The 27,923-nt window shown below is 32.1% G+C and overlaps 1 protein-coding gene and 1 long non-coding RNA gene across 5 annotated transcripts; one reads left to right on the top strand and one right to left on the bottom strand.

Annotated features, from left to right (window-relative positions):
* Positions 1 to 27,844, bottom strand: LOC113509357 (uncharacterized). Of its 4 annotated transcripts, none has more exons than XM_052899469.1 (5): positions 27,591 to 27,844; positions 18,619 to 18,740; positions 8,816 to 8,887; positions 3,713 to 3,875; positions 1 to 2,781 (listed from the first exon to the last, which is right to left on the bottom strand). In XM_052899469.1, exons 2-5 carry the CDS (start codon positions 18,648 to 18,650, stop codon positions 1,732 to 1,734), a joined length of 1,317 nt encoding a protein of 438 aa, XP_052755429.1. In that variant the 5' UTR covers positions 18,651 to 18,740; positions 27,591 to 27,844; the 3' UTR covers positions 1 to 1,731. The 4 variants fall into 4 exon arrangements, with proteins under 4 accessions (XP_052755429.1, XP_052755430.1, XP_052755431.1 ...); XM_052899470.1 differs by lacking the exon at positions 27,591 to 27,844 and adding an exon at positions 24,411 to 24,468; XM_052899471.1 differs by lacking the exon at positions 27,591 to 27,844 and adding an exon at positions 23,214 to 23,232.
* On the top strand, positions 11,780 to 12,864 carry LOC128201726 (uncharacterized). Its single transcript, XR_008253399.1, has 3 exons — positions 11,780 to 12,068; positions 12,265 to 12,330; positions 12,783 to 12,864. It is a non-coding gene; the product is annotated as an uncharacterized LOC128201726 (long non-coding RNA).
* Positions 27,845 to 27,923: the final 79 nt, after the last annotated feature.

The following is a 27,923-nucleotide window of genomic DNA, read 5'->3' as shown; positions in this document are numbered from 1 at the left end:
TTTATTTATACATCTCTCTTTATTCATCCAACTTTTTTACTCATCTACTAGTACTTTAGAGACATATTGTGTAGTGAGATTAAATTTTACATAGAATTAATTAATTTTATACATATAAACCAAATGTATTTTTTTTATTGGTATAAACTATTCAACATTCAAATTGTCTTTAAACTATTATTTTAATATATTATCAGTTTAATTAATAATTAATTAAATTATTTGTGTAATTTTACACAAATAAATTAACATTTACACAATACTTAATTTAATTGCACTTAATCTTTACATTATATATAAATTATGTTATTTTTAATTAAGTCACGAATTCTATACACAGATCTAATCAATAAGCAGATTTTTATATTAACTTAAATATAAAATTACGATTTGGTGTTTGACCAATTAGTTGAACTGACTAGACGACGTGATGGTCATATTATTATCGAGTTAATCACAAGCATTTATTTGCGAGCATCTATGTTTCTAATCTAATTTACTTAGCTAAGTTATTGTTCAAGACTATTTTAAGTATCGTAAAATCACAATTGATAGGTACAATCTTTTGAGCAATGAATACTGATTATTCTTTATGACAAATACTGTAACAGGTATATTAAAATTGAAACTATATTTATTTTACTATTCAGATATAATAATTAAACATTTAACATTGTGATCTGGTAAATAAAGCTAATAGTTTTTAAAAAAAAATTAACATTAAAGCAGACTATCCTTATTTATAGATAAAACTTTCTTAAATCCATATTTAAATAACAATTAATACAAAAATAGATAACAATAAATTTTACAATTTTATTTACAATTTAATTATTAAATGTGTAAAATAAGATGTGAAAATATTGATATTATCTGTAGATATTCAATAAAGCAATTAAAATTATAGAATGTAGTGAATATACAGTGAATAAAGTATGTTGAGTTATTAAGTACTTAACAATAAGTAATAATAGGTTAAAAAAAAAATATTATTATAAACTGTATTCATTTTTTGGTAAGTGGTTAGTAGAAATATAGACATGAGATTATATTTTTAAATAAAACATAACAAAACGAATGAAAATCATTTTAAAGGATATAATCGAATTAATTTTTATATGAAATATTAGGTTACTTTTAGTTAAATTAAATTAAATAGAAGTATATTTTTATAATTAAAATTGTATTAAATGTAAATAACACTGAGTTTAAAGTAATACTTTTCGCAACGAATTTAATATTTAATCTCATTAATTATTAATAAATTCACTGGGACTATAAAATCGTTTTCATTATGTTCTTACACATTTCATAATTACGGTATATAAATTCTAATTCTAGTAATTAAATTGTATCAATGACGATTTATCATTGTGTATAAAAATATAGACAGATAAATATCAAAATAAAACAACAATATTTCGACATTTGTAGGTCCTAATAAATAAATATTTCTTAAATATCTCCCATATTGTCTGGTTACAATTTAATTATATTATTATAGTCATAATCATTCAAAAATATTTATTAATTAGAATTATCATGAATAACTATGACAATAAATTATCATAATAGTTTGGAAGTATACCTATATAAATCTAAACAAAATTTAATTAATTTATAAATTTATTTTCCTTAAGTGTTTTACAGGGAAAACACTATGGCAATATATTTTTATTCTTAACATTGCTTATTACGTCAATTTGTTTATAGTCAAATAGTTTAAAATACCTATAATTTTTCTTCGGAACTTTTTCTAATAACTAAAGGTTTCAATCTACTTCTCAGTTTTACTAACCGTTTACTAGACTTCCCGGATGAGTTAGGGTTCCTCAAATCCGGCATTGACTTGCTTTCATGTACCGGATTGGGATCCGTTGCTTTTGTTACAGTACCGTAATATCTTGGCATGCTGAAATCGTTCTCTTGGAACATCATGGCTGATTTCTGTTTTATACTCTGTAGACTCACATCACCTCTGTATTCAGGTATAGAGGGGCTATCGGCGAAGAATCTTGGGAGGTTATTGCTTTTTATAATTGGTGTATCAGGTAGACTGCTGAGTTTCAACTCTTCCGTTGCTGATAACACCCCGACCATGGATTTGGACTTCACCAACGGCGGTTTCGCTGGCGTCAGATGAGCTGGAATGTTCAAGAACGAAGCGCTCCTATGTGGAACTCTTGATAGCACTCTGTTAATTTTTGTAGGATCTATATTTTTTAGACTTTCCACTCGGCTGATTTGTGGTCTAGATATTCTGTTTCCGCTGTCTACTCTTTCTAATGTTTTTGCACTGTTGCTCCTGAGAATACCTTTAACACTTTCTACTCTCGGCAGACTTAGAGTAGAAGGTAAGGCGACTACAGAAATAGGGTCGTACTTGTAAATTGGATTAATTGTCGTAATTTTTGAGTCGTCCTTTATTGTTACAGTACTTGTTTTTATAACGTCTTGTTTCTTAACAGACACGTTCATTGTGAGTCCCTCTTCAGTGTCTTGGCTGGCTTTATCGCTTTCTTCTTCTTCTTCAATTTTGAATATGTCATAACCGGATAATAGTTCATCTTTGTCATAACCAGTTAATAGTTCGTCTTTGAACATGATCTCGAAATCAGTGACTGGTGAGTTGATTTCGTCTTCAAAGTAAACTTTTGATCGATTGGGTTTATCGGACAAATAGTCAGGTTCCGATTTCGTTTCGTACTCGTCCAACGAGTCGACGCTGCTTTTCGCCTTGAGCTCATGGTCGTCTCTAAATATTAAAGATTTAGAGAAAACCTGTAACATAGAAATGCAATATTTTAGTGGAATTGATTTATTTATTTATATGCTTTTGTAACTACATTCACTTATATTAGGTTAAAATAAAAATATACACAGGCAGATTTATTCCGTAAAGGGATTTCTTCCAATCTACCTTAAGAACCTGAAAGGAGAAAGCGTCTTTAGGGTTTGTATTTAAAGCGTAACATATATAGTGCAAATATAATACGGTAAATAATAAATTACAAGTAGATATATAGTTAGTAACAGAGTATAGATTAAACTTAATTAGTAGCAGATTAAGTTTATTAGATATCTATATAACGTAGGAGTATTTAATCTTTAATACGTTCACACATAAACTTCTTTTTCTATCTAGTTCTTCTGGATATTGTAAACATGAAGATGTTTCTCTAAATGAAATCTTTTTTACCTCTTGGCGCATTAGCGACTCAACCTATGGTCTTGTAATTTAGTATACACGTACCATTTGATCGTAGAACATTGGCTGCTTTTAATCCCAGTCAATCAATGTATCTCGATACCGTATCCCGTAAATAAAGATGCTTGCACCAAATATTTATAATTCCACTTCTATAACTACAATTATTTTCGATAGATGGCGTTGTTCTTATTAAATGCCATTATTTTTACATTACATTATTTTTTATTTTAAATAGCAGAAGAAATCATTCAAATTGTAATGTTTACCTTGTAAAGTATATCAACGTGTACCGGTAGTTCATTCAACTCCCTTCCGGATATAGCCCGTGGAGGCAAGTGATTATTGTTAAGGAGTTCCTCCGTTACTATGTTATCCAAACTGGCGCCCATGTTGGATTAAAATAATCGTATTTATAGAATAACTACAATTATTTTCGATAGATGGCGTTGTCCTTATTATTTGTCATTATTTTTTAAATTTGAGAAATAATTCAATGTTTACCTCGTAAAGTTTATCAATGTGTACCGGTAGTTCATTCAACTCCCTTCCAGATATAGCCCTTAGAGGCAAGTGATTATTGTTAATGGGTTGCTCCGTCACTACGCTGTCCAAACTGGCGCCCATGTTGGCGTGCCCGTTGGTGTATGCATGATCCTCATCTAGCCTGTAATTATAAAAAGAAGTAATATTATAATCTTTATTACAAAACTTATTCGTCATGCAGTCCTAGCATAGAATAGGCCACCCCTTCCTTTCCCGTGGATGTCGTAAGAAGCGAGTAAGGGACGGCGAGAGATGGGCAGCAGCGTCCGTCTTGGAACACCTCTAAAGCCTGATTACGGTTAGCAATCCGCCTGCCAAGCGTGGCAACTATTAGCAAAACCCCCCAAAGAGGAGATTTATGTTCAGCAGTGGACAGTTAAAGGCTGATATGAGAATAATAATAGTACTTATTACAATTATTCTAAATGTACAGTGCCAACTTAAATTTAAGCATTTTTGAATAAACATTTTTTAATATTCTACCGCCCATTTGATTAGCAATTTCAGCGAAGAACAGACAAAAACTTTGCTATTGCTTTTTCTAAAAAGTTTAATTCTATAATTTACTAGTAATTCGGCCCGGCTTTACACGGATAGATAGAATTTTCAAAAATAATATATAACTCGCTGATAATGTAGATTTTTATGGGTGATAAAATTTTCAAAGTCGATAATAGTTTTAAATGATAGCTGAGGATGCCCATGCATTTGTGATAGGACATTTCATCAGGATGACGACCTAAACGCAAAATAACAACGCCAAAGAAACAATATTTTAACATTTTTAATATTTCCAAACAATATTTTAACATTTTTAATATTTCCAAACGGCATGTATTACGTAATTTTAACATAAAATTTGTGTTTCGTTTGGCTCCGAAATTTCGGAAAACATTTCATGGTAGGCCCTCTGGTTTGTTGTCGTCCCGACCGAATGCCTCTCAGTGATATGGTTTATTAAATTATTATATTACCTACTAATATTATAAACATTATTGATATATTTAGTAGTAGCCTGCCAAAGATATTGGAAGCGGCTCAGACATATCTAGTGTCGGGTTAAATACATTTATTATAGCTTTTTTATATTAACACACTAGATTTATAACATTGATTTGGCTTTGGCTGTTATAATGTTATAATTATTTTTAATGAATAAATAAATAAAGAAAACATAATTTTAAATCTAGTATCAACAAAATAGATCTTGTTGTCCGACATTAAATGGATTTTAATTTGAAATAAAGTTTATTCGTGACAAACAATCAAATCTTTCCCCTTTATAATATTAGTACACTTGAATATGTGTAAAAACGAACTTTTAAACAGTATAGAATCATAAAAAAAATATTTACTGTACAACTAGCTCCATCTACAGTAATTAATTTGAGTATGAATAAAAAAATAAAGCACGCCGCGCCGACTAAAAATAGAAAAAAGACAAAAAAGGCAATCACAATGATGGTAGCGAGTAGAAGGTAGTCAGAAAAAAATTATACCTACAATAAAATACAAACATGTACGTCACAATAATAGTTTCGACTCGTACAAATTGCAGGAACTTGTAAGTAATTTAAAATGTATACATAATTATAGAGATGTAACTACTTCGACCTTCAAGCATGACAATTTATATTCGAATATAATACTACCATACAGTGTACAAGGTCTCTTGATCATCATGTCATTTTCAATACAATACATATATCTAATATATAAAATTCTATTATATATTCTATATAACCATTCATAATACCCGCCCATCAACGTCCAAAAGAACCCAATATATATATATATATATATATATATACACATATATATATATATCAGTATCCATGCCTAGTTTCATCAGCTTGATTCAGAATGCTCTTCGAACAGTTCATGTCTATGGATACTCTCGTTACGGTGTCAACATAGTTGTTGTCAGACATTGATGTATGGATGAACAATGCGTACATTTATTATTCTTGTATTTGCTTACATATGTAAATGTTTGCATTGCTATCTCCCATGTGTGATAAATGTAAATATGTAATCTAATACATAAAATTCTCGTGTCGCGGTGTTTGTTAACAAACTCCTCCGAAACGGCTTTACCGATTTTTATGAAATTTTGTGTGCATATCGGGTAGGTCTGAGAATCGGCCAACATCTATTTTTCATATCCCTCAATGATAAGGGTGACCTACCCCTAAATGTTTTTTTTTTAATTTTTTTGACAATTTTTTTTATTTTACTTTTGTTATGATTTAGCACTGAAAAATACATACAAATTCAAATTTTCACGCTTTTTTTAAATCGCGAAATATATATATATATATATATATATATATATATATATATATATATATATATATATATATATATATATATATATATATATATATACAAATTAATTCTATCGTCCTATATAGTCCTATTAGTTTTTTTTTCTTATATTTCTCCAATTTCACAATAGGTCTATATAAACCTTATCTTAAATCGGTTGACTAGGAAAAAAATCTATTAAAACGCTGTCTACCAATGTAACTAATGACTTTTTCCTAAATAGGTATGAGTTGGAAAACTGAAACAAAATATTTTCCGTTTATCCACTCGTGCTCCTTTGAAAAAAAAAAATACTTTCCCTAGTCAAAGTAGAAGGAATTAACATAACTAATAATAAATAAATAAACATAAATAAACGTACGTTACAACAATCATATAAATATTACGCAATGGTATTACCACTCATATAAAATACCATCTACGGAAACCACATAGATACTAAATTAAAACAAATAAATAACTATTTTCCTCGAATGTTTTCCTAGAAGTGTACTACTTGATTTTTATTATATATGTACTTCTATTAGTGTCAATTTTATGGTAATTTTTTCCAATCCCAAGATTTTGTATGAAGCTGCTAGGTAATAAATCCCATTGGAAAACTCTAAATAAACCCATAATCCCAGTTACATAGTGGTAATCGTTTCAATCAATAGATAGACTTCAATTTGATAGTGACACGTAGGTTAAAGATGATAGTAATATTTGGGGTTTCCCATACTATTATGGCGTATCCAGCTATCAAGTTATCATTCTATCAACCGTTTGTTCCCTGTTGAAAATAGACCGCCCCACAAAAGGGGGTTTGCTAGTAGTTGTCATACTTGGCAGAATTATTGGCAACCGCAGTTAGGCTTTGATAATCTCACTAGAGGGAGACTGTACAAAAGTCGTTTGCTTGGCCACCTCTGTTCCATTCGTGTTTCTACCGTGAAGCAGTTGTGTTTGCATGGCTGTGTTTCGATTTAAAGGGTGGGATATGGCAGTGAATTTACTGGGTACAGAGGAATAACATCTGAGTCCTCAGGAGTGGCAACGCATGGGGGGTATCATGGGCGAAACAGTGTACCCTGTTATGTGTATGGTACTGCTCATGTCTATAGGCGACAGTTACCACTTTCCATCAGGTGGGCCTGCTTAAGTAATTAGGAGGCTGGGAGTTTCGAAGAAGAGTAAAAAGAGGATGCAGAGTCCTAAGTTATGAGAGTGTATGTGGTAATGTAAAAAAAATACGATTAAATTGAGGACCTACGCAAGGTAAAGACTTCTATAAAAGTCAGCTATGTCATTGCCTTACATTCTCATTGCTATTTAAATATTATAGATTGTTATCATATATTTACGTTGAGACACTGACGTCCCCAGTTCAAACGCTGCATGATCTAGCGTTTATATTCATGATAAGCAGATTATGTACAATATCTTGTTATTAATGCAAACGAATCGATGCCAAATGGCTGGCAAAAGCCTTACTAGACATTTTATCTTTTATGTGATAACCAATATATATATATATATAAATACGAAGCTTTGATGCAGAAATGCAGGTTCAAAATCTATTTATTTATTTATTTATTTATTTAAGGAACACCAACAGCATATTGCATTATAACATATAGATATAACAACATTAAATACAATACAATATTAATGCACATGCCTATTATAGGTATTCACAGCATTCACTTTAACATAGTTATACAGTGTGAGAAAACTAAGCAAATAACAAAAATAAATATGTTATCTAAGTTGTGAGCAATATCAGAAAATAAGATTATGAGTGAATTAAATTAAAAAAGACATTAAAAAAATATATATTATGACAATTAGAGTTAATTTTCATAAGACTTATATATACTTATAATAATACTTATAGATGTACTTATAATAAATCTGTAGAGAGGTCAATTCTGTACATGAAATATATTTCCAACATAACTTTTAGGGGGTGATTAGTGATCGATACTGATACCAAAAATGCAATCAGTAAAATTTTTATCTATCTGTCTGTATGTTCGTTATAGAAACAAAAATTACTCAACGGATTTTAACGAAACTTGGTACAATTATACTTCATACTCCTGGGCAGGTTACAGTGTGAGCAGATTATAAAAAGTAGTTCTGTAAACTGTGACATCATCGAGTCATCTAAATATCATTAAACATCATTTACCGTGGGTACGTATACATAGAAGAGGCGTGTTGTCGACCAATTTCAAAACAATAACGACCGTGACATGGTCTCTTATCTATAGCAATACAAAATGTGTCGCATCTTGATGTTGCATACGAAATATGGCGGCGACGTGATGTGATTAACAAACCAACACCATTTAATAAACAAACACTTGAATCTATTAATGAAATGCAATGTTTTTTTTTTTTTTATATACAACTTAGAATGGCAAACAAGCTGACGGCCCACTTGATGTAAAGTGGTAACCGTCGCCTATAGACATGCGCAGTACCATGGACATAACAGAGTATACTGTTTCGCCCATGCCATTCCTGAGGACTCCGATGTTATTCCTCTGTACCCTGTAAATACACGCCATATCTCACCCTTCAAACCTAAACACAGCCATGCAAACACGACTACTTCACGGTTAAAACACGAATGGGACAGAGGTACACAAGCAATCGACTTTTGTACAAAGTCTCGTAATTTAATAATACCGCAATTGCATTAATTTGTTAATACAAAAATGAATTCTAGATGTAATTATAACTTACTTAAACGATGCTATCTTCTTATCGAAACAGAATTTCTCCTCGCAGCAATTCCAGTACATTGTTTCCAGACAGCTGTGAAAGGAAATGATATAAAATTTAATAGCTTATATAAGAAACTAGGTTTTGTACGCTACTTCGTACTCGTGGATGTCAAAAGTATGAATACAAATGAAGTAGGTCATTCCTTAACGGGATATCGGGAATAAAACGTAAGCAAGATTTAAAATTCTACCTTAAAAACTGTAAAAACTGCATCCGATTTAGGTGATGCCGGAATATATAGATAAACAAAAATTATTACATATTACTGTAATTCTTAAAAAAATATTATATCAGTCTCTCTTACTATCGTTATTTATTTATTTACTTAACTCTTTATTGTACCAGAAACATAAAAATACACAATGACAATTGTATATTTTTATGTTTCTGGTACAAATTCGAGTGAAATACAGTAGCGTAAATACAGATTGTAATATACACATAAGGGGGGAAAGGTATTGTTAGTAATGGAGACTGAGAATCCCATTGCTAGCATTATATCCAACCAGGTGGACCTCCTTGCGGTTCCCCCTGGAAACTATTATGGTTAATTCCTGATGAATTCATCATGATGGGCTAACTGGCCTGTTTTCATTCTCACCTATCACCCTTCACTGGTGCTCTGCTAGCGTATTTCGTTAGCGCAGGCGGGGTTACAATACCATTTTCACCCATAAAAAATATATATAATATATATATACACATAAAGGTACAAAAGGCGGTCTTATTGCTAGGGCAATATCTTACAGACAACCTTGGAATGGAATTGTAACCCGCCTGCGCTGTTGGTATACACTGGTGAGACACCAGTGAGGGATGATTGGTGAGGATGAAAAGACAGGTCAGTTAGCCCATCGTGATGAATTCAATGATAAATTAGTCACGATGGTTTCCAGGGGGAACCGCGTGGAGGTCGACCTGATAGGGTACATTGACAGCAATGGGGACTAACCTCCCATTACTAACCTATCCCTTCTCCCCGATAGAAGTGTTTTTTTTAATGGATGATAATGGAATGCCACGCCATCGGCATACACTGGCGGGGCACCAGTGAAGGATGATAGGTGAGGATGAAGTAGGTCAGTTAGCCCATCGTGACGAATTCAACAAGAAATGTTCATGATGGATTCCAGGGGGAACCACGTGTAGGTCGACCTAATAAGGCATATTGCTAGCAATGGGGCTGTCAAACTCCCAATAAAAGTGGGTAGGTGGCGCAAGAGTGACTTAATAAATGTTCTTATTAAGATTCCTTATACTATTTTTTCCGGACTATCTCCTACGTACTGGCATAGTCTAGTTAACAGTTTTATTTATTTATTTATTCTTTATTGATTATTTATAAATAAATATCTCGCACAAAAGTCAATTTATTACGTTTTGTATCTAAAAATAATAAAATGTTGTTTATCTATATCATTATCACCATATCAGCCCTTAACCGTCCGCTGCTGAACGTAAGCCTCCCCCTTGGGGATTTTTGCCAGTAGTTGCCACGCTTAGTAGGCGGATTATTAGATTGTTTGAAAAGGGACGCTGCTGTCCATCCCTCACCCTCCCTTAGTCGCCTCTTACGACACCAACGGGAAAGGAAGGAGTAACCTATTTTATGCCAGGGTAATTATTATATTATATATATATATATATATATATATATATATATATAAATCTTGGAGGCAATCTTGCGTCTTATATGGGCGAATTTACCAATGATACTGCGTCCTACTGACTTATTGCGTCCGTATACCGGACGCAAGATTGATCTTTATGCTACAGACTCCTTATTGTTAGTATAACGTTTTACCAAAAAATTGGCATGGACGCTATTTGGTCACCTTATTGTAATTCGGCGTATTTTTTAGTTCCGCGGTTTGTCGCACAACATTTGGAGGGCGATACTGTGCGCCGTATATCGGCGCATCGTATATACAACTTTTTTTCTATACATTACTCCGCGAATGCCACTACCGTATATTATAGGCAATTTTCAAGTTTTTATCTGTCTAAATTCATTATTTAATTGCTTCCGTTAGTAAAATGTATATGGGAACGTATGACAAGGAGTAGAGACGGAGGGGGAGGGGGTAGCTGTCTTAATTCGCGCGTTGTAATGTTTATTTATTTAAGAGCGGTGTGGCATATGGTCATTTAGCGTCCTTTATGAGAGGACGCTGCAAAGGTTATATACGTGAGTTTAGTGAATATCAGGAGTGAATATTGGAAACGAAAATGAAAAGGAGTATGAGAATTTTACAATTATTGAAAGGTAAGTACCTAATATTTATATTAGTAAGTATACTTTATGTTAGAAAATTAAAAGAAATTTTAAGGACATAATCCTACGTCCTTACCTACATACTAATACATATAATTTAGTTATCTTAAACATACAATAAAATCAAGACAGTTGCAGTAGTCGATTCGTCGTTATAAATCGCACGACCTCATCATGGTCATTGTTATTGATGTAGATAGATTTTTTAATAGAAATGACTTCAAAAGTTATTACAAACATTGTCTACTGTGGCCGTGGTATTCCACTCATTTTGTTTTAAATAAGACATGTTGTGTTTGTGACACAAAAATTACAAAAGATCTTGATTCGATTCCAAATCATTTCGTTTTATCTATGAATCGTGATGATATACTAAAGCTGTGTAATAGTTCTTTCTTTTGGTGTAATATTTGTCAATATGCAATTTACGATCACTACCCGGAAGACGAATGTTTTTGTACTTAAAAAGGTTACCTAACATATTTTATTTATAATCGCACAGAAATAATAGACATTCTTAGTATATTAAATATACTTTTGTGTTATTTAGTTATGTACTATTGCCTAATTTGATTTCGACGGTTACCACTTTCCATCTGCGTGGGATGGTGGGCTATCAGCTTGTTTGCCGTTCTAAGTTGTATAAAAAATTATCTTTTTTATTTTTAAAATAATGATTTCTATAAAAAAAATACCTTAATTTTAAAATTAAGATTAATTTTTTTAACAAAATCTTTTTATTTTAGCCAATTGTTTTACACAATGTTATAACAATAAAAATCATGCAAAGATATATTACTATTACCACCATTTATAAAAAAAGAGATTATAGTTACCTATAAATCTATTAGATAAGTGGATTATTTATTATTTTCAGATTCCTGTCAAAAAACTGAAACATCAGTGAATTTATCATCAGATTCAACAAATAATGAGGTAATTATCTTTTTTCTTTTATACTATAGTTACCTATAGTATGGTGGGGTTCTTTATGGAAATAATTCAGTAAATTATTGCCAACCATCATTAATTTTAAACTGGTTACCTATCTATTCACATACAGCAATAACAAAATTTAAAACGCAGCAGATAGGTTATTTTTTTATTAAACCACATCGTCTTTTTGTTATAGGAAATGTCTGACTCAAGTAATTACAATTCGGGAACAGATTCCAACTACACTCCGTCAGCACATGACGTAAGGAGACAATTTTTTTTTTATTTGAATTTTTAATACTTTCCATTTAGATTTTTCTATATTTTGTTATATCAGTCCTAATTCATTTAAGAAATATAATCTAAATATGAATTTAGATTATATTTCTTAATAAAAAATTTATTTTTTTAATTTTTCATACTAATTTTATTTATGTGAAAAACTCAACAAATGCTTTCTTATTTCGACTACATTTATAGAAGTATATTGTTCAATGTCATCAGTATTATCAGTACTGTACATTGTTCTATAAACCATGTATAATTATTTTATCATTTGTTCTTTTATAAAAGAAAAAATGTTCAATGTTAAATACTTTATTCTTATATTAAAAAATATCATTGAATTCTACTTTGTATTATGTTTCTCAAAAACATCATAATGATTAAATACATTAAATTTATGTATTAAAAATTAAAATGTATTTTTTGCAGACTAGCTCTGATGAATCATTCCTACAAGAGAACATGAACTGTCCCGTCATATTAGAAAGAAACATCCAAGAATCAACAAAAGATGTAGATAGTACTAGTCGTCATATTAGTAATAAAAATAATATTTCTTGCGGCGAAATAATTTCCATTGAGAGCTCTTCATGCAATAAAAATTATCCTTCGAAACAAGATGTAGTTATACACCTTAATAATAATGTTCTTGGAGACAGTAATAAAAATGAGATAGTAATACCTAATATGAAAATCCTTCAAAAAAAAGTAATCCGTAATAAAGACTTTTGTTTTTACTGCGAAACTTTAGTTCTAAATTTTGCGAGACATTTACTAAGAAACCATGCTCTTGAAACAGAAGTACAAAAAATATTATCAGTACCTAAAAAAAGTATAACAAGAAAAAAACTTATTACGGAACTAAGAAAAAAAGGAAATTTTATACAAAATTCTGTCGAAGTGACGAAGCCCATGAGAAAACATAAATATACTAATTATTTACCTTGCACTAATTGCTTAGGATTTTATTCAAGAAATCTTTTATGGAAACATAATAAGAAGTGCACTGGAAAAAATACTAAAAATGTGCAATCAGAAGCACAAAATTTGTTAATAAAACATTTGAAAATCGATGAAAAACTTAAAGAAACCGTATTCCCCAGAATGAGACCTGATAAAATATCGTTTGTTGCTAAATCAGATTTGCTCATTTGTGCATTTGGGTCACAATATATGAAAAATCATAGAGAAATGCATTTTGTGAATGTAATTTCTAGAAAAATGAGAGAACTAGCTAAATTGTTAATTGAAATAAGAAAAAAAGATCAATCGGTGAAAGATTTATTAGGTGCACTTAATCCGAAATATTATGATCTTATAGTGTCAGCTACAAAGGTTGTAGGTAAATATGACTCGGAAAAAGATAGATTTGATTCGCCTACATTTGCAATGAATATTTCTACTAGCATAAAGCAGTGCTGCAATATAGCATTTATGCTTGCATTAAAAAAACAAGGGCCATATATGGAAGTAAACACTGCTGAAATAGAAGCGGGCCTCAAAACTTTGATACACCTTATAGATTCTAATTGGAAATATGATGTTTCAAGTCAGGCTGCGTCCGATCTAAACAAAAAAAAGTGGAATAAAGTTACCATAATACCTTTAGCAAATGATTTAAAAATTTTAAAAAAATTTCTTAACAAACACGCTGAAGAAGCTGCCAATAAAATTAAAGAAGGTTCTTATCATCTTGGGGTATACATACAATTATTAGAGACAATATATTGCAGAGTTTTGCTACTGAATCGGCGCAGACCTGGGGAACTTCAAAGAATTACGCTACATGATTACTTGGAAAATGACCTAAATACTTCTGAAAAATATGAAGAATTCGATCGAACGCTAAGTGCATCTGAGCGAGTTTTAGTAAAAACATTTAAACGAGTTGTTGTTAGAGGCAAACGAGGACGTGGGGTTCCCGTGTTATTTAGTAAAGAAGTTCAAGGTGATATAAAACTTCTGCTTACAATAAGGGACAAATTTGTTTCTACAACAAATAAATTACTGTTTGGGAACCCAGGATTTGAGAACTCGATATATGGGTATAAAGTTTTGGAAAGGTACTCGAGATTATCTGGAGCAAAAAATCCGAAAGCAATTTCTTCCACAAGACTGAGAAAACATTTAGCGACGCTATCACAAATATTTAGTATGTCTGAAAATGATCTGGAACAATTAGCTACGTTCATGGGACATACTAATGAAGTTCATAAGAAATCGTATAGATTGCCAGATGATGTGTATCAAACTGCTAAAATTTCAAAACTTCTAATACTTATGGAAGATGGAAAAGCAGATGCTTATAGAGGGAAAGGTTTAGATGAAATAGATTTAGATCTAAATGAAGAATTGCAGGAAGAAGAAAAAATTGTAAATGATGATATTTTAGATTTTGATTTACCCACACCACAATTGTCAGTTGAAAATTCTTGTGTACAACCTGGAATTTGGATTGAAAATAAAATATCTGAACCTAATCACCAGGTGATGACAATAACAGATAAAAGAATTGAAAAAGGGAAAAAGAGAAACTTAGTACCCTGGTCTATGGAACAAAAGAAAGTTGTTACCAAATTTTTCAAGAGCCATATACAAAATAAAAAACCTCCCAGAAAATTAGAATGCGAAAATTTAAAAGGACAATACCCAGAACTGTTACAAAATAAAGACTGGCTCAAAATTAAAGTTTTTATTCAAAATATTTATTCTAAAAAATAGGATAATTATCATTACATTGGTTTATTTGAAGCAAACTTACTCCTAAAACTTGCTTATCTTTTAATATGACTCTTTATTTAAAATATACATATATTAATATAATTAAGATGTGCGTGTTAGTGTTCAATCTAAGTAATATTATTTATATTAAGCTTACAGATTTATTAATGTTGCTGACGTTAGTTATTTTACTATAGATTTAACAATAATGTGATTTTTGTTAAATAATTTGTTAGTTAATGTTATTATAAGAGGTCTTGTTTGTTTTTATACCATTTTTTATGAGTTTACAGATTGTACTGATTTTCTTACAAAGATAAAACAAATATTTGATTGTAATTATAAATTCTTTTATATAATTAAAAGTGTTTATTTGCTTTGTTCTGAATAATTATTTTATTTCATAGGTTTAGAATTGTGCCGATTTTGTTAGGTAAATAAAATAATAAAGTGCTTCGATTTAAAAATGTTAATGCTTAATGTTACTGTAAGAAATTTTATTTGTATTCATTACATTCATTTAACAGAGTTTAGTACTGATTTTCTTAGACAATTTATAAAAGAATACGACTTAAATAAAGAAATACTTTTGTTTAATGTTATTATGAGAAATCTTATTTACTTTGTTATCAATAATTTTATTTAATAGATATCTGTACTAATTTTCTAAATAATACAAGAATATGTTTTTAGAAAAAAAGTCTTTTAATTAATGTACACCTTGCATGTATGTAAATTTAAAAAGTATATGGAAGTACGTAAAATACCGTATGATTTCCATTATAAAGAGACGCATAAAGCTAGTTAAATAGAATACATAACATATGAAATATACGGTGCGCCATATAGTGTCTGTCTTAAAAGGACGCATTTAAATTTACACAAAATATTATAAGTATACGAATATACTGAGTGCTGCATGATCTGCGAGACGAATGGACGCATGAAGTTTGCATGACATACAAACTATATACGGAATATACAAATGTGCCATATGATTCCCGCTATGAACGGACTCCGGAACGTCGGCTAGAAATATTAAAAATTGAATATTGATATCTGTTATTTAAAAGAAATATAATTATGGGTACTGATTTTAGCACGAAATAAAGTAATAATATTCACTTTCAAAACAATTGTAATTTTACTGAAAGTGGGGGATGCAATAAGTATCGGAAGTGAAAAGACGCAAGAAGTCGTCTGCGATTTAAATATATATATATATATATATATATTATTATATATTTATATTATATATATATATATATATATATATATATATATATATATATATATTATGTTATATATAAATAGTTATTATTTAAATAAACCTAATTATTTTACTGTCAAGGTACACTTGTTTATTTCTGGGCCATTAAATGTTAATTCCGTTTAAGTCTAACGCCCTTCGTGTTAAGTATACATAATGATTATGTAAATTATTGTAATTTAATTACTTAATTATTGATAGGCTATTGAACTACAAAGTATCGTTTAGAAAAAGTTAATAAGTCGTTTATAGGAATGGGCATTAAATGTTATAATAAGATACCGAAGGATATTCTTTTTTAAAAGGCCGGCAGTACACCTGCAATGCCGTTGTTGTTGTGAGTGACCATGGGCGGCGGTAGTCACATACCATCAGGTGAGCCGCATGCTCGTTTGCCCCCTTTGTTATAAAAAAAAAAATATTTTGGCTCTACCTTTTAATAAGTTTAAAACTGTTATTAAAAACACTTATTGAACAAAGCCTATTGCGCACTAAACGATTACTTGAATGACAAATGTGCATGGTGTTAGTCTGGTCATGGTGTCTTTTACCGACCATGTAATTTTAGACATAGTACATTTAAATAAATACACATAATGTTAACAGTGATTTAAAAGAGTAACTGTTGAGTTTCTTGCGGGCTCTTCTCAACAGATAACAACCTACCGAACCCTGTAGTAGATTAAAAAAACAGACGATTTAAAAGTGCTAATAATAGTTTTTTTTTATTATTACGAGTAGCGAAAATAGTAATTTCAATCTAATATAATTAGTAATAATAAGTACTATTTCATAGAGTAGAATTAATTAGTACTGTAATTAATTAGTAGCTGAATCCCAAGTGTATTCATCATGATGGGCCAACTGACCTGCCTTTACATTCTCACCTGTCATCCCTCACTGGTGCCTCGCCAGCGTATACCGTTAGCGCCGGTGGGGTTACCATACCATTATCATTCATTAAACCCTCAGGGGCCCCCCTCCTCTATACGTACTTATGGACACCTTATGTATTGCTTCTCAGTTAAAATAATTTTAAATTAATTTAAATCGCCATACTCTAAAACATTGTATGTATAAAACATGAATGTTTCAGAATTCGAGTTTTATCGTTTTCATCACAACGTTATTTATCTTGACGTTTGAATGATTGTTTTATCAGATGAACTTGGAAATTTTTAAAGGTTTCGTAAACGTACATCTACTGTCGTAAAAGATGTATGTATATTACAGTTTTTACCTGAGATTTCGTTCATGTGTATTGATTGATCAAATAAAAAGTAACGTATGTTTGATTTAGTGTACTTGTATAATTAGTGCTGAAGAATTAAGAAAGAATCTTTAATTCTACGTGTGCACCAAATTTCATAATAATTGATATAGCCGTTTAGGCGTCGAGTGTTGACAAATTCATTTTCACATTCATAATAAGTTAGCTTTTTTGCTTTGCCCGCTAGTTCATAATAAGATATAACATACACCAAATTTTAAGTTAAACCCTCAGAACGCTGCAGCACTTAATTTGTGGCTGTAGCCCACTCATACATAACCAATATATCTACTGTGGAACATATATGCTAAAAATGTCTATCATTGATAGGAATTAGCAGCGAACATTAAAAATGGCCGATCATTAAAGATCCTGAAAACGTCGCAGTGCCGCAGGTTTTTCAACCTGAAAAAACTTGTCTTTGAGTAATATATTTTTTTTTTGTATTTTTCTAATTGAACTCTCAAATCTTAAAATCATTAAACGAAATTTCTAATGTAAGTAGTATATTAATTTATTTTAACATATATTATATAAGTATATGTATGTATTTATAGTGTATGTATTTATGTAATATTTTATTATATATTTTAATATTTTATTTAACTGTATATTTGTTTATGTATTAATAGTTGTAGCACTCCAGCTGTCTGCTAACGAAATGCTTTCTTACTGTACTGGGTTGACTGGAAGAGATCTCTGTCAGAGATAAGTCCACCCTTGCTCACAACATTTATAAATAGATTATTTTATATGTAACATACAAGTGCAATAAAGAATATATATAATAATAACAGACCCTCAGGAACACAACTGTGATAACTCTTTTTTTTTCTTAATTTAATTTTTTTTCCAGGTAAAGAAACTTGAGTCCCTCAATAAGTAAATAAATTAATGAATAACTAACACTAGTTTTAAGGAATGGGTTTCGATAATTAATTTACTATATTTTTTGTGATACAATAAATTATAAAATACATATATTAACAAATTGATTGACTTACTACTGGCATGATTTGCACAGTTTGAGCAGCATTTTGTGTTTGTTCACATAGTGGACGACCTCTGAATAAACTGTTTCTTGTTGCGGTCACTGCTTCGAAGTCGTTACTGTCCTCGCACGCTTCTGGAAATAAAAGAAATTGCAATATAAATGTCAATTTATCGATGTCTATATATATAGAAGACTTATGGATGATATCAAAACAATTGTTAAACATTTATATATATATATATATATATATATATATATATATATATATATATATATATATATATATATATATATATATATATATATATATATATATATATATATATATATAAAAAAAAAAAAAAAAGATACAGCGATTAATTTAATAACTTGTTACAAGGGTGGGCTTATCTCTAAAAGAGATCTCTTCCAGTCAACCCAATGCAGTTAGGGAGAAGATAATTTACTAAATACTACCCATGCCTAATCCATATGTTATTAATTAATTAAATTTATTTATTTATTTATTACAGCCACTGGGTGAGCCTTACAGTCTTCCAATACGCTCACCCAGGAATATCCCGAATTTAAAATAAAATTATATATAAAAAAAAAAATTCCGAACTATCTACATCCATTATTATCAAACAGTTAAATAATTTTCCGAATCCGATAATCACTGGCAAGGTCGAGGCTTAGAAAAATGATTATATTATCTGTGGTCAAAGTCAATGAGAATATATTACTACAGACATGGCTGTTTGGGTAAACACCCTTTGCCTTTCTCGTCTGTGATAAATATAATCTCAGATATCAACCGTAAATATATATATATATATATATATATATATATATATATATATATTGATAAACATTAGTATTCAAACCTTTTTTTTTATGTATTTCCGTATTTATATTTATTTCGCTCTTGACCTAAATTTAAAGATTATTTCCTGAAGACGTGTTATCTAAACGTAAAAAAAAAACTACGACATATTAATTCAAATACATCCTTATCATAATGGCATTATGGTTTTAAATTACTTTTTTTATCAACTATTTTTGATATTAGAAAAGTCATTGTATGCTAATTACGACCTTATTGCCTCAATTTTAAATCACAATACACAAGGCAAGGACGAAGATGCAATTGATCTAGTTGTGATACACGTAGCAGAGTAAAGCTCAAAACTAGTGTTGCTAAAAATCAATCGGATTAATCGATACTGTCCGCCAAGAATTATATGAAAACGATTAGCAAATCCATTATAAAATTTACATAAGGTACGAAAACTTACGCAAATGAATGGAATAATCGTTTATAATCGATTACTCCATTCATTGCGTGCGATATTATCGATTCATTAATCTATTCGTACAAGCTCGCCGAATACTTTTAAATTATCCCTTTATCAAACTTTTCCCTACTGGGGGTAAAGTTTTGGTAACAATGGAGTCTATCACCGCCATTGCTTGCAATAATACCCTTTTCTTTTTTTAATGGATGATGATGGAATGGTACCTTCGCTTGAGCTAACGGTATACACTGGCGGAGCACCAGTGAGAGACGATAGGTGAAAAGGCAGGTCAGTTAGCTTATCGTGATGAATACACTTGGAGGGGGGAAAGGGATTGTTAGTAATGGAGACTGAGAATCTCATTGCTAGCAATATACCCAACCGGGTCGACCTCCTCGCGGTTCTCCCTGGAAACTATCATGGTTAGTTCCTGATAAATTCATCATGATTGGCTAACTGGCCTGTTTTCATTCTCATCTATCACCCTTCACTGGTGCTCCGCCAGCTTATCCCGTTAGCGCAGGCGGGGTTACCATACCATTTTTACCCATAAAAAAATACACTTGGAACTCAGCACGATGGTTTTCAAGGGGGACCGCGGGAAGGTCGACCTAGTGTGTAAGCAGCGCAGCGCTGGTAATGGTAAAAAGCAACACACTGGCAACTAGTATTTTTGTGTGTATTGCGTTACACCCGTGTTAATACAAATTTAAATGATAATTTTACGTTAATTTTCATAATTAAATGCAAAAAGGGTCATAAAAATTACATAAAAAAAAACCCATAAAGTTGCGTTTCTTTTATAATTATAACAACGCGTTACTGATGCGATTAGAATGTTAGTTTTCTTGCAGTCTCGTGTAATTTTTTAATATCGAATAATTTTTTTAACCGACTTAAAAAAGTTTTTAATTCCGTTATATTTTTTTATTTTTCATCAACATCATCATCATCATCATCGTTTCAGCCATTATCCGTCCACAGCTGAACATAAACAAGCTCCCCCATAGACTGCCATAAAGAACGGCCCCGAGCCACCTGCATCCACAGTTTCCCTGCAATGCATTTTAGGTCGCCACTTCATCTAGTGGGGGGTCGTCCTACACTGCATTTGCCCGTACACGGTCGTCACTCAAGAACGTTTCTTCGGTTCTTTTATTTATTTTTGTTACCACATAATTCTGTCACTTGTAAACTGATTTGATTTTTTTTAATCTGAAAGGATACACTTATAGATAGGTTTACAGTTAAAAGTTTTATCAAAATCCGTTAAATAGTTTAGTTTTTAAATCAAAATAATTGGTTTGGCCACAATTAAAGTCTATTTTTTCTAACAAAATTAATAGGTGATAACGGAATGGTAACCTCGCCTGCGTTATTGGTATACACTAGTGAGGCACTAGTGAAGAATGATAAGGTGAGGAAAGAAAGCAGCTTAGTTAGCTCATGGTAACGAATTCCACAAGAATTAAGTGTCCAGGGGCAACCGCGTGGAGGTCGATCTGATAGAGTATATTGCTAGCAATGGAGTAATTAGACCCCATTACTAATAATTCCATTCCCTCTCTCATGAGATCATTTATAGAAGCAGATGAAACAAAAGATGATGTATGTAAAATTAGACACGATTTGTTTATCCCGCAAGGGGCTTTAAGGGGAAAGGGATTGTTAGTAATGCGGACTACCAGTCCCATTGCTATCAATGTACCCTGTCAGGTCGACCTCCACGTGGTCCCCCCTGGAAACTATCGTGCTGAATTCCAGGTGTATTCATCACGATGGGCTAACTGACTTGTCTTTTCATTCTCACCTATCATCCCTCACTGGTGCCCCGCCAGTGTGTACCGTTAGCGCGAGCGGGGTTGCCATTCCATTATCATCCATAAAAAAAAAGCCCGCAAGGGTGAAGATAAATAGGCATCGTCTTAAAATCAAATGGATTTCATGTTCTTTATATAGAAAAACTGTAGTATGAAAATAAAGCGCCTATCTAACCTTGTGTACGGTAAGAATAAGGAAATTGTAGTGAACAATGATGTCTCTGTGACTATAAATATAATGTACCTATTTGAAAGAGAACTGAGATTAGACAATTGTCTTATAAATGTAAGTTCAAATACATTGTAAAGTAAAGGTAGGTATTGTTAATAATAATAAACACTTTATTGTGCACAATAGAGATGTATACAAGGAGTATTTATATAGAATGTGCATATACAAAAGGCGGCCTTATCGCTAGAAGCGATCTCTTACAGACAACCTGGCATAAATGGTAGATAAGTACAGAGAGAAAGGTAGATGGCGCTAGTCAGACCAGAGGGAGACTTTGTACAAAAGTCGATTGCTTGGGCACGATGATCCCGTCTGCGTTATCGGTATACGCTGGCGGGGTAGTGAGAGGTGATAGATGAGGATGAAAAAACAGGTCAGCCCATCGTAACGAATTCAACGACAAATTAAAATAGTTTCCAGGAAGAACCGCGTGGAGGTTGACCTGAAAGAGCATATTGATAGCAATGGGGACTAACCTTCCCATTACTAACAATCCCTCCCCCTGTGAGGATGGAGTCAGTTCAGTCGGATCATTGAGGTGCATCTACCAGGAGTAACCGCGTGAAGGTCGACCTGACAGCTTATTGTTAGTAATGGACATTCAATTTGTACTGTCTTAACCCTTCTTTGCATAGTAGTGGAAATTTCCATCATAACATCGAATACCCAAAAATTATATAAAAGAACCATTTCACTTTAAGTTGATCGTTTCTGGATACCTTTTTAATGTCCATTGCAGAAAAAAAAACCATAGCTGTCAAATTTATTTTTTTAACCATTTTTCCTTTAATTTTAAACATGAATTATATCACCTTGATTTATTTCACCACTAAAAAAAACATGCAAAGAAGGGTTATGGTTAATTCCTAGTAAATAACTGCTTTCTGCGGAGCAAAATACGAACAGTGTTAACAAATATTTTTTGCTCTGTATTGAACAAGAATAATTTCTATAAAAAGAATCATTAAAATTCAGAATTGACGATGTAATCTGCTAGCACAGTAAACCTCGTGCTTTCTAAGTAAAGCGAGGAAATACAAAGAGAGGAAATTCTAAGTTATTTTTTTCCCATCCTTATTTTCTTCCAATTGTACCGCGGAAATCAATAATCGATAACGGTATATCATATCGGCAGAATGATATGTTAATTAGCATAATTACAAGGAATGTAATTATATAACAGGAAACAGGAAACTTGCAGATCGAGAGGAAATGTGGTTTACTTTGATTTATTTATTTATTTACAACACAGGGGGCAAACGAGCATGCAGCTCACCTGGTGGTAAGTGACTACCGCCGCCCATGCTCACCCACAACACTCACGGCATTGCAGGTGTGCTGCCGACCTTTTAAAAAGGAATGTGCTCTTTTATTTAATTTTTATTGCACCAAAACATAAAAATATACAATGACAATTAGAAAATTCAAGTGAAATACAATAGTTTAAAGTACAGATTGAAATATAGACATAAAGGTACAAAAGGCGGGCTTATCGCTAGAGCAATCTCTTACAGACAACCTTTGGCTTATAAATCGGTGACCCAAAGATGCGCGTATAATGGTAGTTTCTTTTTAATTATTCATCATTAACCGGAGGGAGACTTTGTACAAAAGTCGTTTACTTGGGTACCTCTGTCCCATTCGCGTTTCAACCGTGAAATAGTTGGTATGAACGATGTCTTTTTTTTATAAAGAAGCAATTTTCAACATTATTTTAAAGCATGCACTATCTAATATTATTTGCGAAGCTGTCATGTCATGCTTGTCAACCCATCCATTACGTACTGTCATTGGTTTCACGAGTGATAACGATTAAAACTATAAATACACTATCTCAGACTCACGTCAAGAGATTATGAACAAATCTGAGGTGCGCGGCCACCATACACTGTCTCATTACACGTTCTTTAAATTATGAACCAACAAAATTTTCTCCTGGTTGATAAATTTAATGGTCACGTACCACTTTTCCAAAAACAGGAAAATCAACTAAATTTTGGTCATATTTGTGTTTTTTTTTATACATCTTAGAATGGCAAACAAGCTGACGGCCCACCTGATGGAAAATAGTAACCGTCGCCTATAGACATGAGCAGTACCATGGACATAACAGAGTATACTGTTTCGCCCATGATATCCCCATGCGTTGCCATTCCTGAGGACTCAGGTGTAATATTTATAGGAAATTATTTGATACCAGCTATTAGTTGAGAATTTGAGCATGATTACCGTTTATTGGCCGGGACAAAAATGATTCCAAAAATGATGGAATTCATGACCCCACTATAGTACGTGTACAGCAAATTTCATAGTAATTAAAGAAGAATATAAAGTGCTAAAAGGGAAAACAAACTCACTCTCATATATAAAATATTAATAAAAATATTAAAGTAAATACATATTTATAATATCTATATATGGACATATGGCCGGTAAGGTAGTATTAATAGGAAATTACTTGTCAAGTACGTACGTATGTCCAATATATGTTAATGACTTATAATGAGTAATCGTTCAAGTATTCCATTGTTATGTACGACAGGTTATCAAAAGGAAAAACTTATCAACACGCTATCATATTCAATATAAATAGACTTTCTATCTTGTATTAAGCGTAATACTTATTGAATCATAGTTCAGAGGAATCGACATGTTTTTATCCAAGGTTCAATGGATTCGTCATAAGTTGAGTGGCTGTCAATTATGTAAGCACCTTTATTTATACCAGAGGGAGATTTTGTACAAAAGTCAATTGCATGGGTACCTCTGTCCCATTCGTGTTTCAACCGTGAAGCAGTTGTGTTTGCATAGCTGTGTTTCGGTTTGAAGGGTGGGATATGGCGTGAATTTACTGGGTACGGAGGAATAACACCTGAGTCCTCAGGAATGGCAACGCATGGGGGATATCATGGGCGAAACAGTATACTCTGTTATGTCCATGGTACTGCTCATGTCTATAGGCGACGGTTACCACTTTCCATCAGGTGGGCCGTCAGCTTGTTTGCCATTCTAAGTTCTATAAAAAAAAAAAAATTATGAGAGACTTTAAAATTTATATAAAAAAATATTTTTAACAACGCCAATGGCTCTTGATCACGACTAATGTAATCTATCCGACTTTTTTTATGACACAAAAAGTCATATAGTAATAGAAAAACATTAATTCGGTATTTCACACAGATATGTGAAATTTTTTTTTTTTTTTAACAATATAATGTATTTCAGTGAATATTTATCGGAGGGAGACTGTACAAAAGTCGTTTGCTTGGCGACCTCTGTCCCATTCGTGTTTCTACAGTGAAGCAGTTGTGTTTTTTTTTATGGGTGAAAATGGTATGGTAACCCCATCTGCGCCAACGGGACACGCTGGCGGAGCACCAGTGAAGGGTGATAGATGAGAATGAAAACAGGCCATCATAATAAATTCATCAAGAATTAATCATGATAGTTTCCAGGGAGAACCGCGAGGACGTCAACCTGGTTGAGTGTATTACTAGCAAAGGGATTCTCAGTCTCCATTACTACCAATCCCTTTCCCCCCGAAGCAGTTGTGTTTGCATGGCTGTGTTTCGGTTTGAAAGCTGGAATATGGCAGTGAATTTACAGGGTACAAAGGAATAACATCGGAGTCCTCAGGAATGGCAACGCGTGGAGGGTATCATGGGCGAAACAGTATACTCTCTTATGTCCATAGTACTATTCATGTTTGTAGGCGACGGTTACCACTTTCCATCAGGTGGGCCGTCAGCTTGTTTGCTATTCTAAGTTGTATCATAAAAAAAGAATGGGATGACATGCTTTAATATTTAGCAATATCTCAGCGTTGATTTTCAGTGTGGCCACCGAACATGAGACAGCGTTCATATACTTGTAAAGTAAATTAATTTTAAACCTTTGCATTGTACACACATATTTTTAAACTTTCCGGACTTTAACGCGCTAAAAATTTTTGCAGGTAAACAGTACCTACATACCTGTATCTTTATTTATTTATTTATTCATCATTTCAACTATTATCCGTCCACTGCTAGACAAAGCAAATTGACAATAATAACACTCCTTTTGTCTGGGTATATGCTTATTATAAATCATTTCCACATTTTCGATCAGTGACTCATTTCCTTCATTTACGTACCCATTTAAATATACGATTGTTCATAAGTAGATATTGATTACAAGCTATATCCCGCGGTATTCCCTGCATGAATCAGTATAGAAAATATGTATGTTAAATTAGGATATATATTCCTTTATATTAATGTATGTATTTTTTTTTCTATAACTTAGAATGGCAAACAAGCTGACGGCCTACCTGATGGAAAGTGGTAACAGTCGCCTATAGACATGAGTAGTACCATGGACATAACAGAGTATACTGTTTCGCCCATGATATCCCCCATGCGTTGCCATTCCTGAGGACTCAGGTGCTATTCCTCTATACCCTGTAAATTCACTGCCATATCCCACCCTTCAAACCGAAACACAACTATACAAACACAACTGCTTCACGGTAGAAACACGAATGGGACAGAGGTGCCTAAGCAAACGACTAACAACAAATTTATATATATAAATATAAAATAAAATAAACAAAATTTCTAATTGATCTTATTAAGACTCTCTCATATATTTTTTCTTGAATATTTCCTATGTACAGATATCGCCTATTTACTATTTTTTTTATATGTATTATTAAGATTTTACATTGACAACAATAATAAAAAGCTCTCATATTGATTGCCCGACAGCTGCGCCCTAAATTTGCCGCTTTAGGCAATTGCCCAATTGCCTCTCCATATTAATTTCGTACCAATTGTAGCTTCTGTTTTTTATGGCCATAAAATCGCATGTCTCTAAATAGGCATTCCTTCAAAGTCAACACGCGATTCCACGTTCTAAATTCAAACAAAATACCTCGTCATTCATTGAAGTACCAATCCGTTTTTTTTACGTTTAAATTCGTTATTTCGTAGTAGAAAAAATACAGCAAAAAATATAATTATTTGTAATTTTCTACAAGGTTTTCACCTCGGCAATTGCGGTTGGAGAATAATGAAAATGTCAAACTTGATAAGTAGTCTAATAATAGTTGTATCCCGTGGTTTCACTCGCGTGAATTTATATCAATATCCAGGTATATATCTATGTATTTGTTTTTTTTATGCAACTTAGAATGACAAACAAGCTGACGGCCCACCTGATAGAAAGTGGTAACCGTCGCCTATAGACATGAGCAGTACCGTGGACATAACAGAGTATATTGTTTCACCCATGATACCCCCCCATGCGTTGCCATTCCTGAGGACTCAGGTGTTATTCCTCTGTACCATATATATTCACTACCATATCCCACCAAACACAGCCATGCAAACACAATTGCTTCACTGTAGAAACACGAATGGGACAGAGGTGCCCAAGCAAACGACTTTTATACAAAGTCCCCCTGTGGTATATTAATCATTAGTATAAATCAAGATTTATCTGTGTAGTTTTCTTTAAAATCACTTAATTATAAATAAGTAATCAAAACAACCTAAAGGTGACTGACTCAACTTTCATTTATCAATTATTAACTATATTTCGTGTATTTAACAACACTATTGTACAATAAAAAATAAAAAAAACTAATATAAATTATGGTCTATCTACGTACCATATTTCATTCGAATCCGCTCAGCCGTTTAATTGTAATTGAGTAATAAACATCCAAATGTATTATACACTTTCACGTTCATTTACAAAACATTTCAAAATAAACACAATAAAAAAAAAACCGATTACAAAATAAATCCGATATAAAATACACAAAACACAACACTAAAAAAAACCGTAATTAACCGGTATAGTGATAGCGGTACGGACACTAGTGGACAGTTTGGTGGCGGTACGTATACTGTCGTGAGTCGACGTCGAGTACGTGACGCGACACGCGACCGATTGTGATTCATTGAGGAATCGTCGGGGGTTTTACTACGAGCTCACATTG

Source organism: Galleria mellonella, unplaced genomic scaffold (assembly GCF_026898425.1).
Source record: "Galleria mellonella isolate WM207_F2 unplaced genomic scaffold, CSIRO_AGI_GalMel_v1 utg571, whole genome shotgun sequence".
Taxonomy (NCBI): Eukaryota; Metazoa; Arthropoda; class Insecta; order Lepidoptera; family Pyralidae; genus Galleria; species Galleria mellonella.
This window is presented reverse-complemented; position numbering and strand designations above follow the sequence as displayed.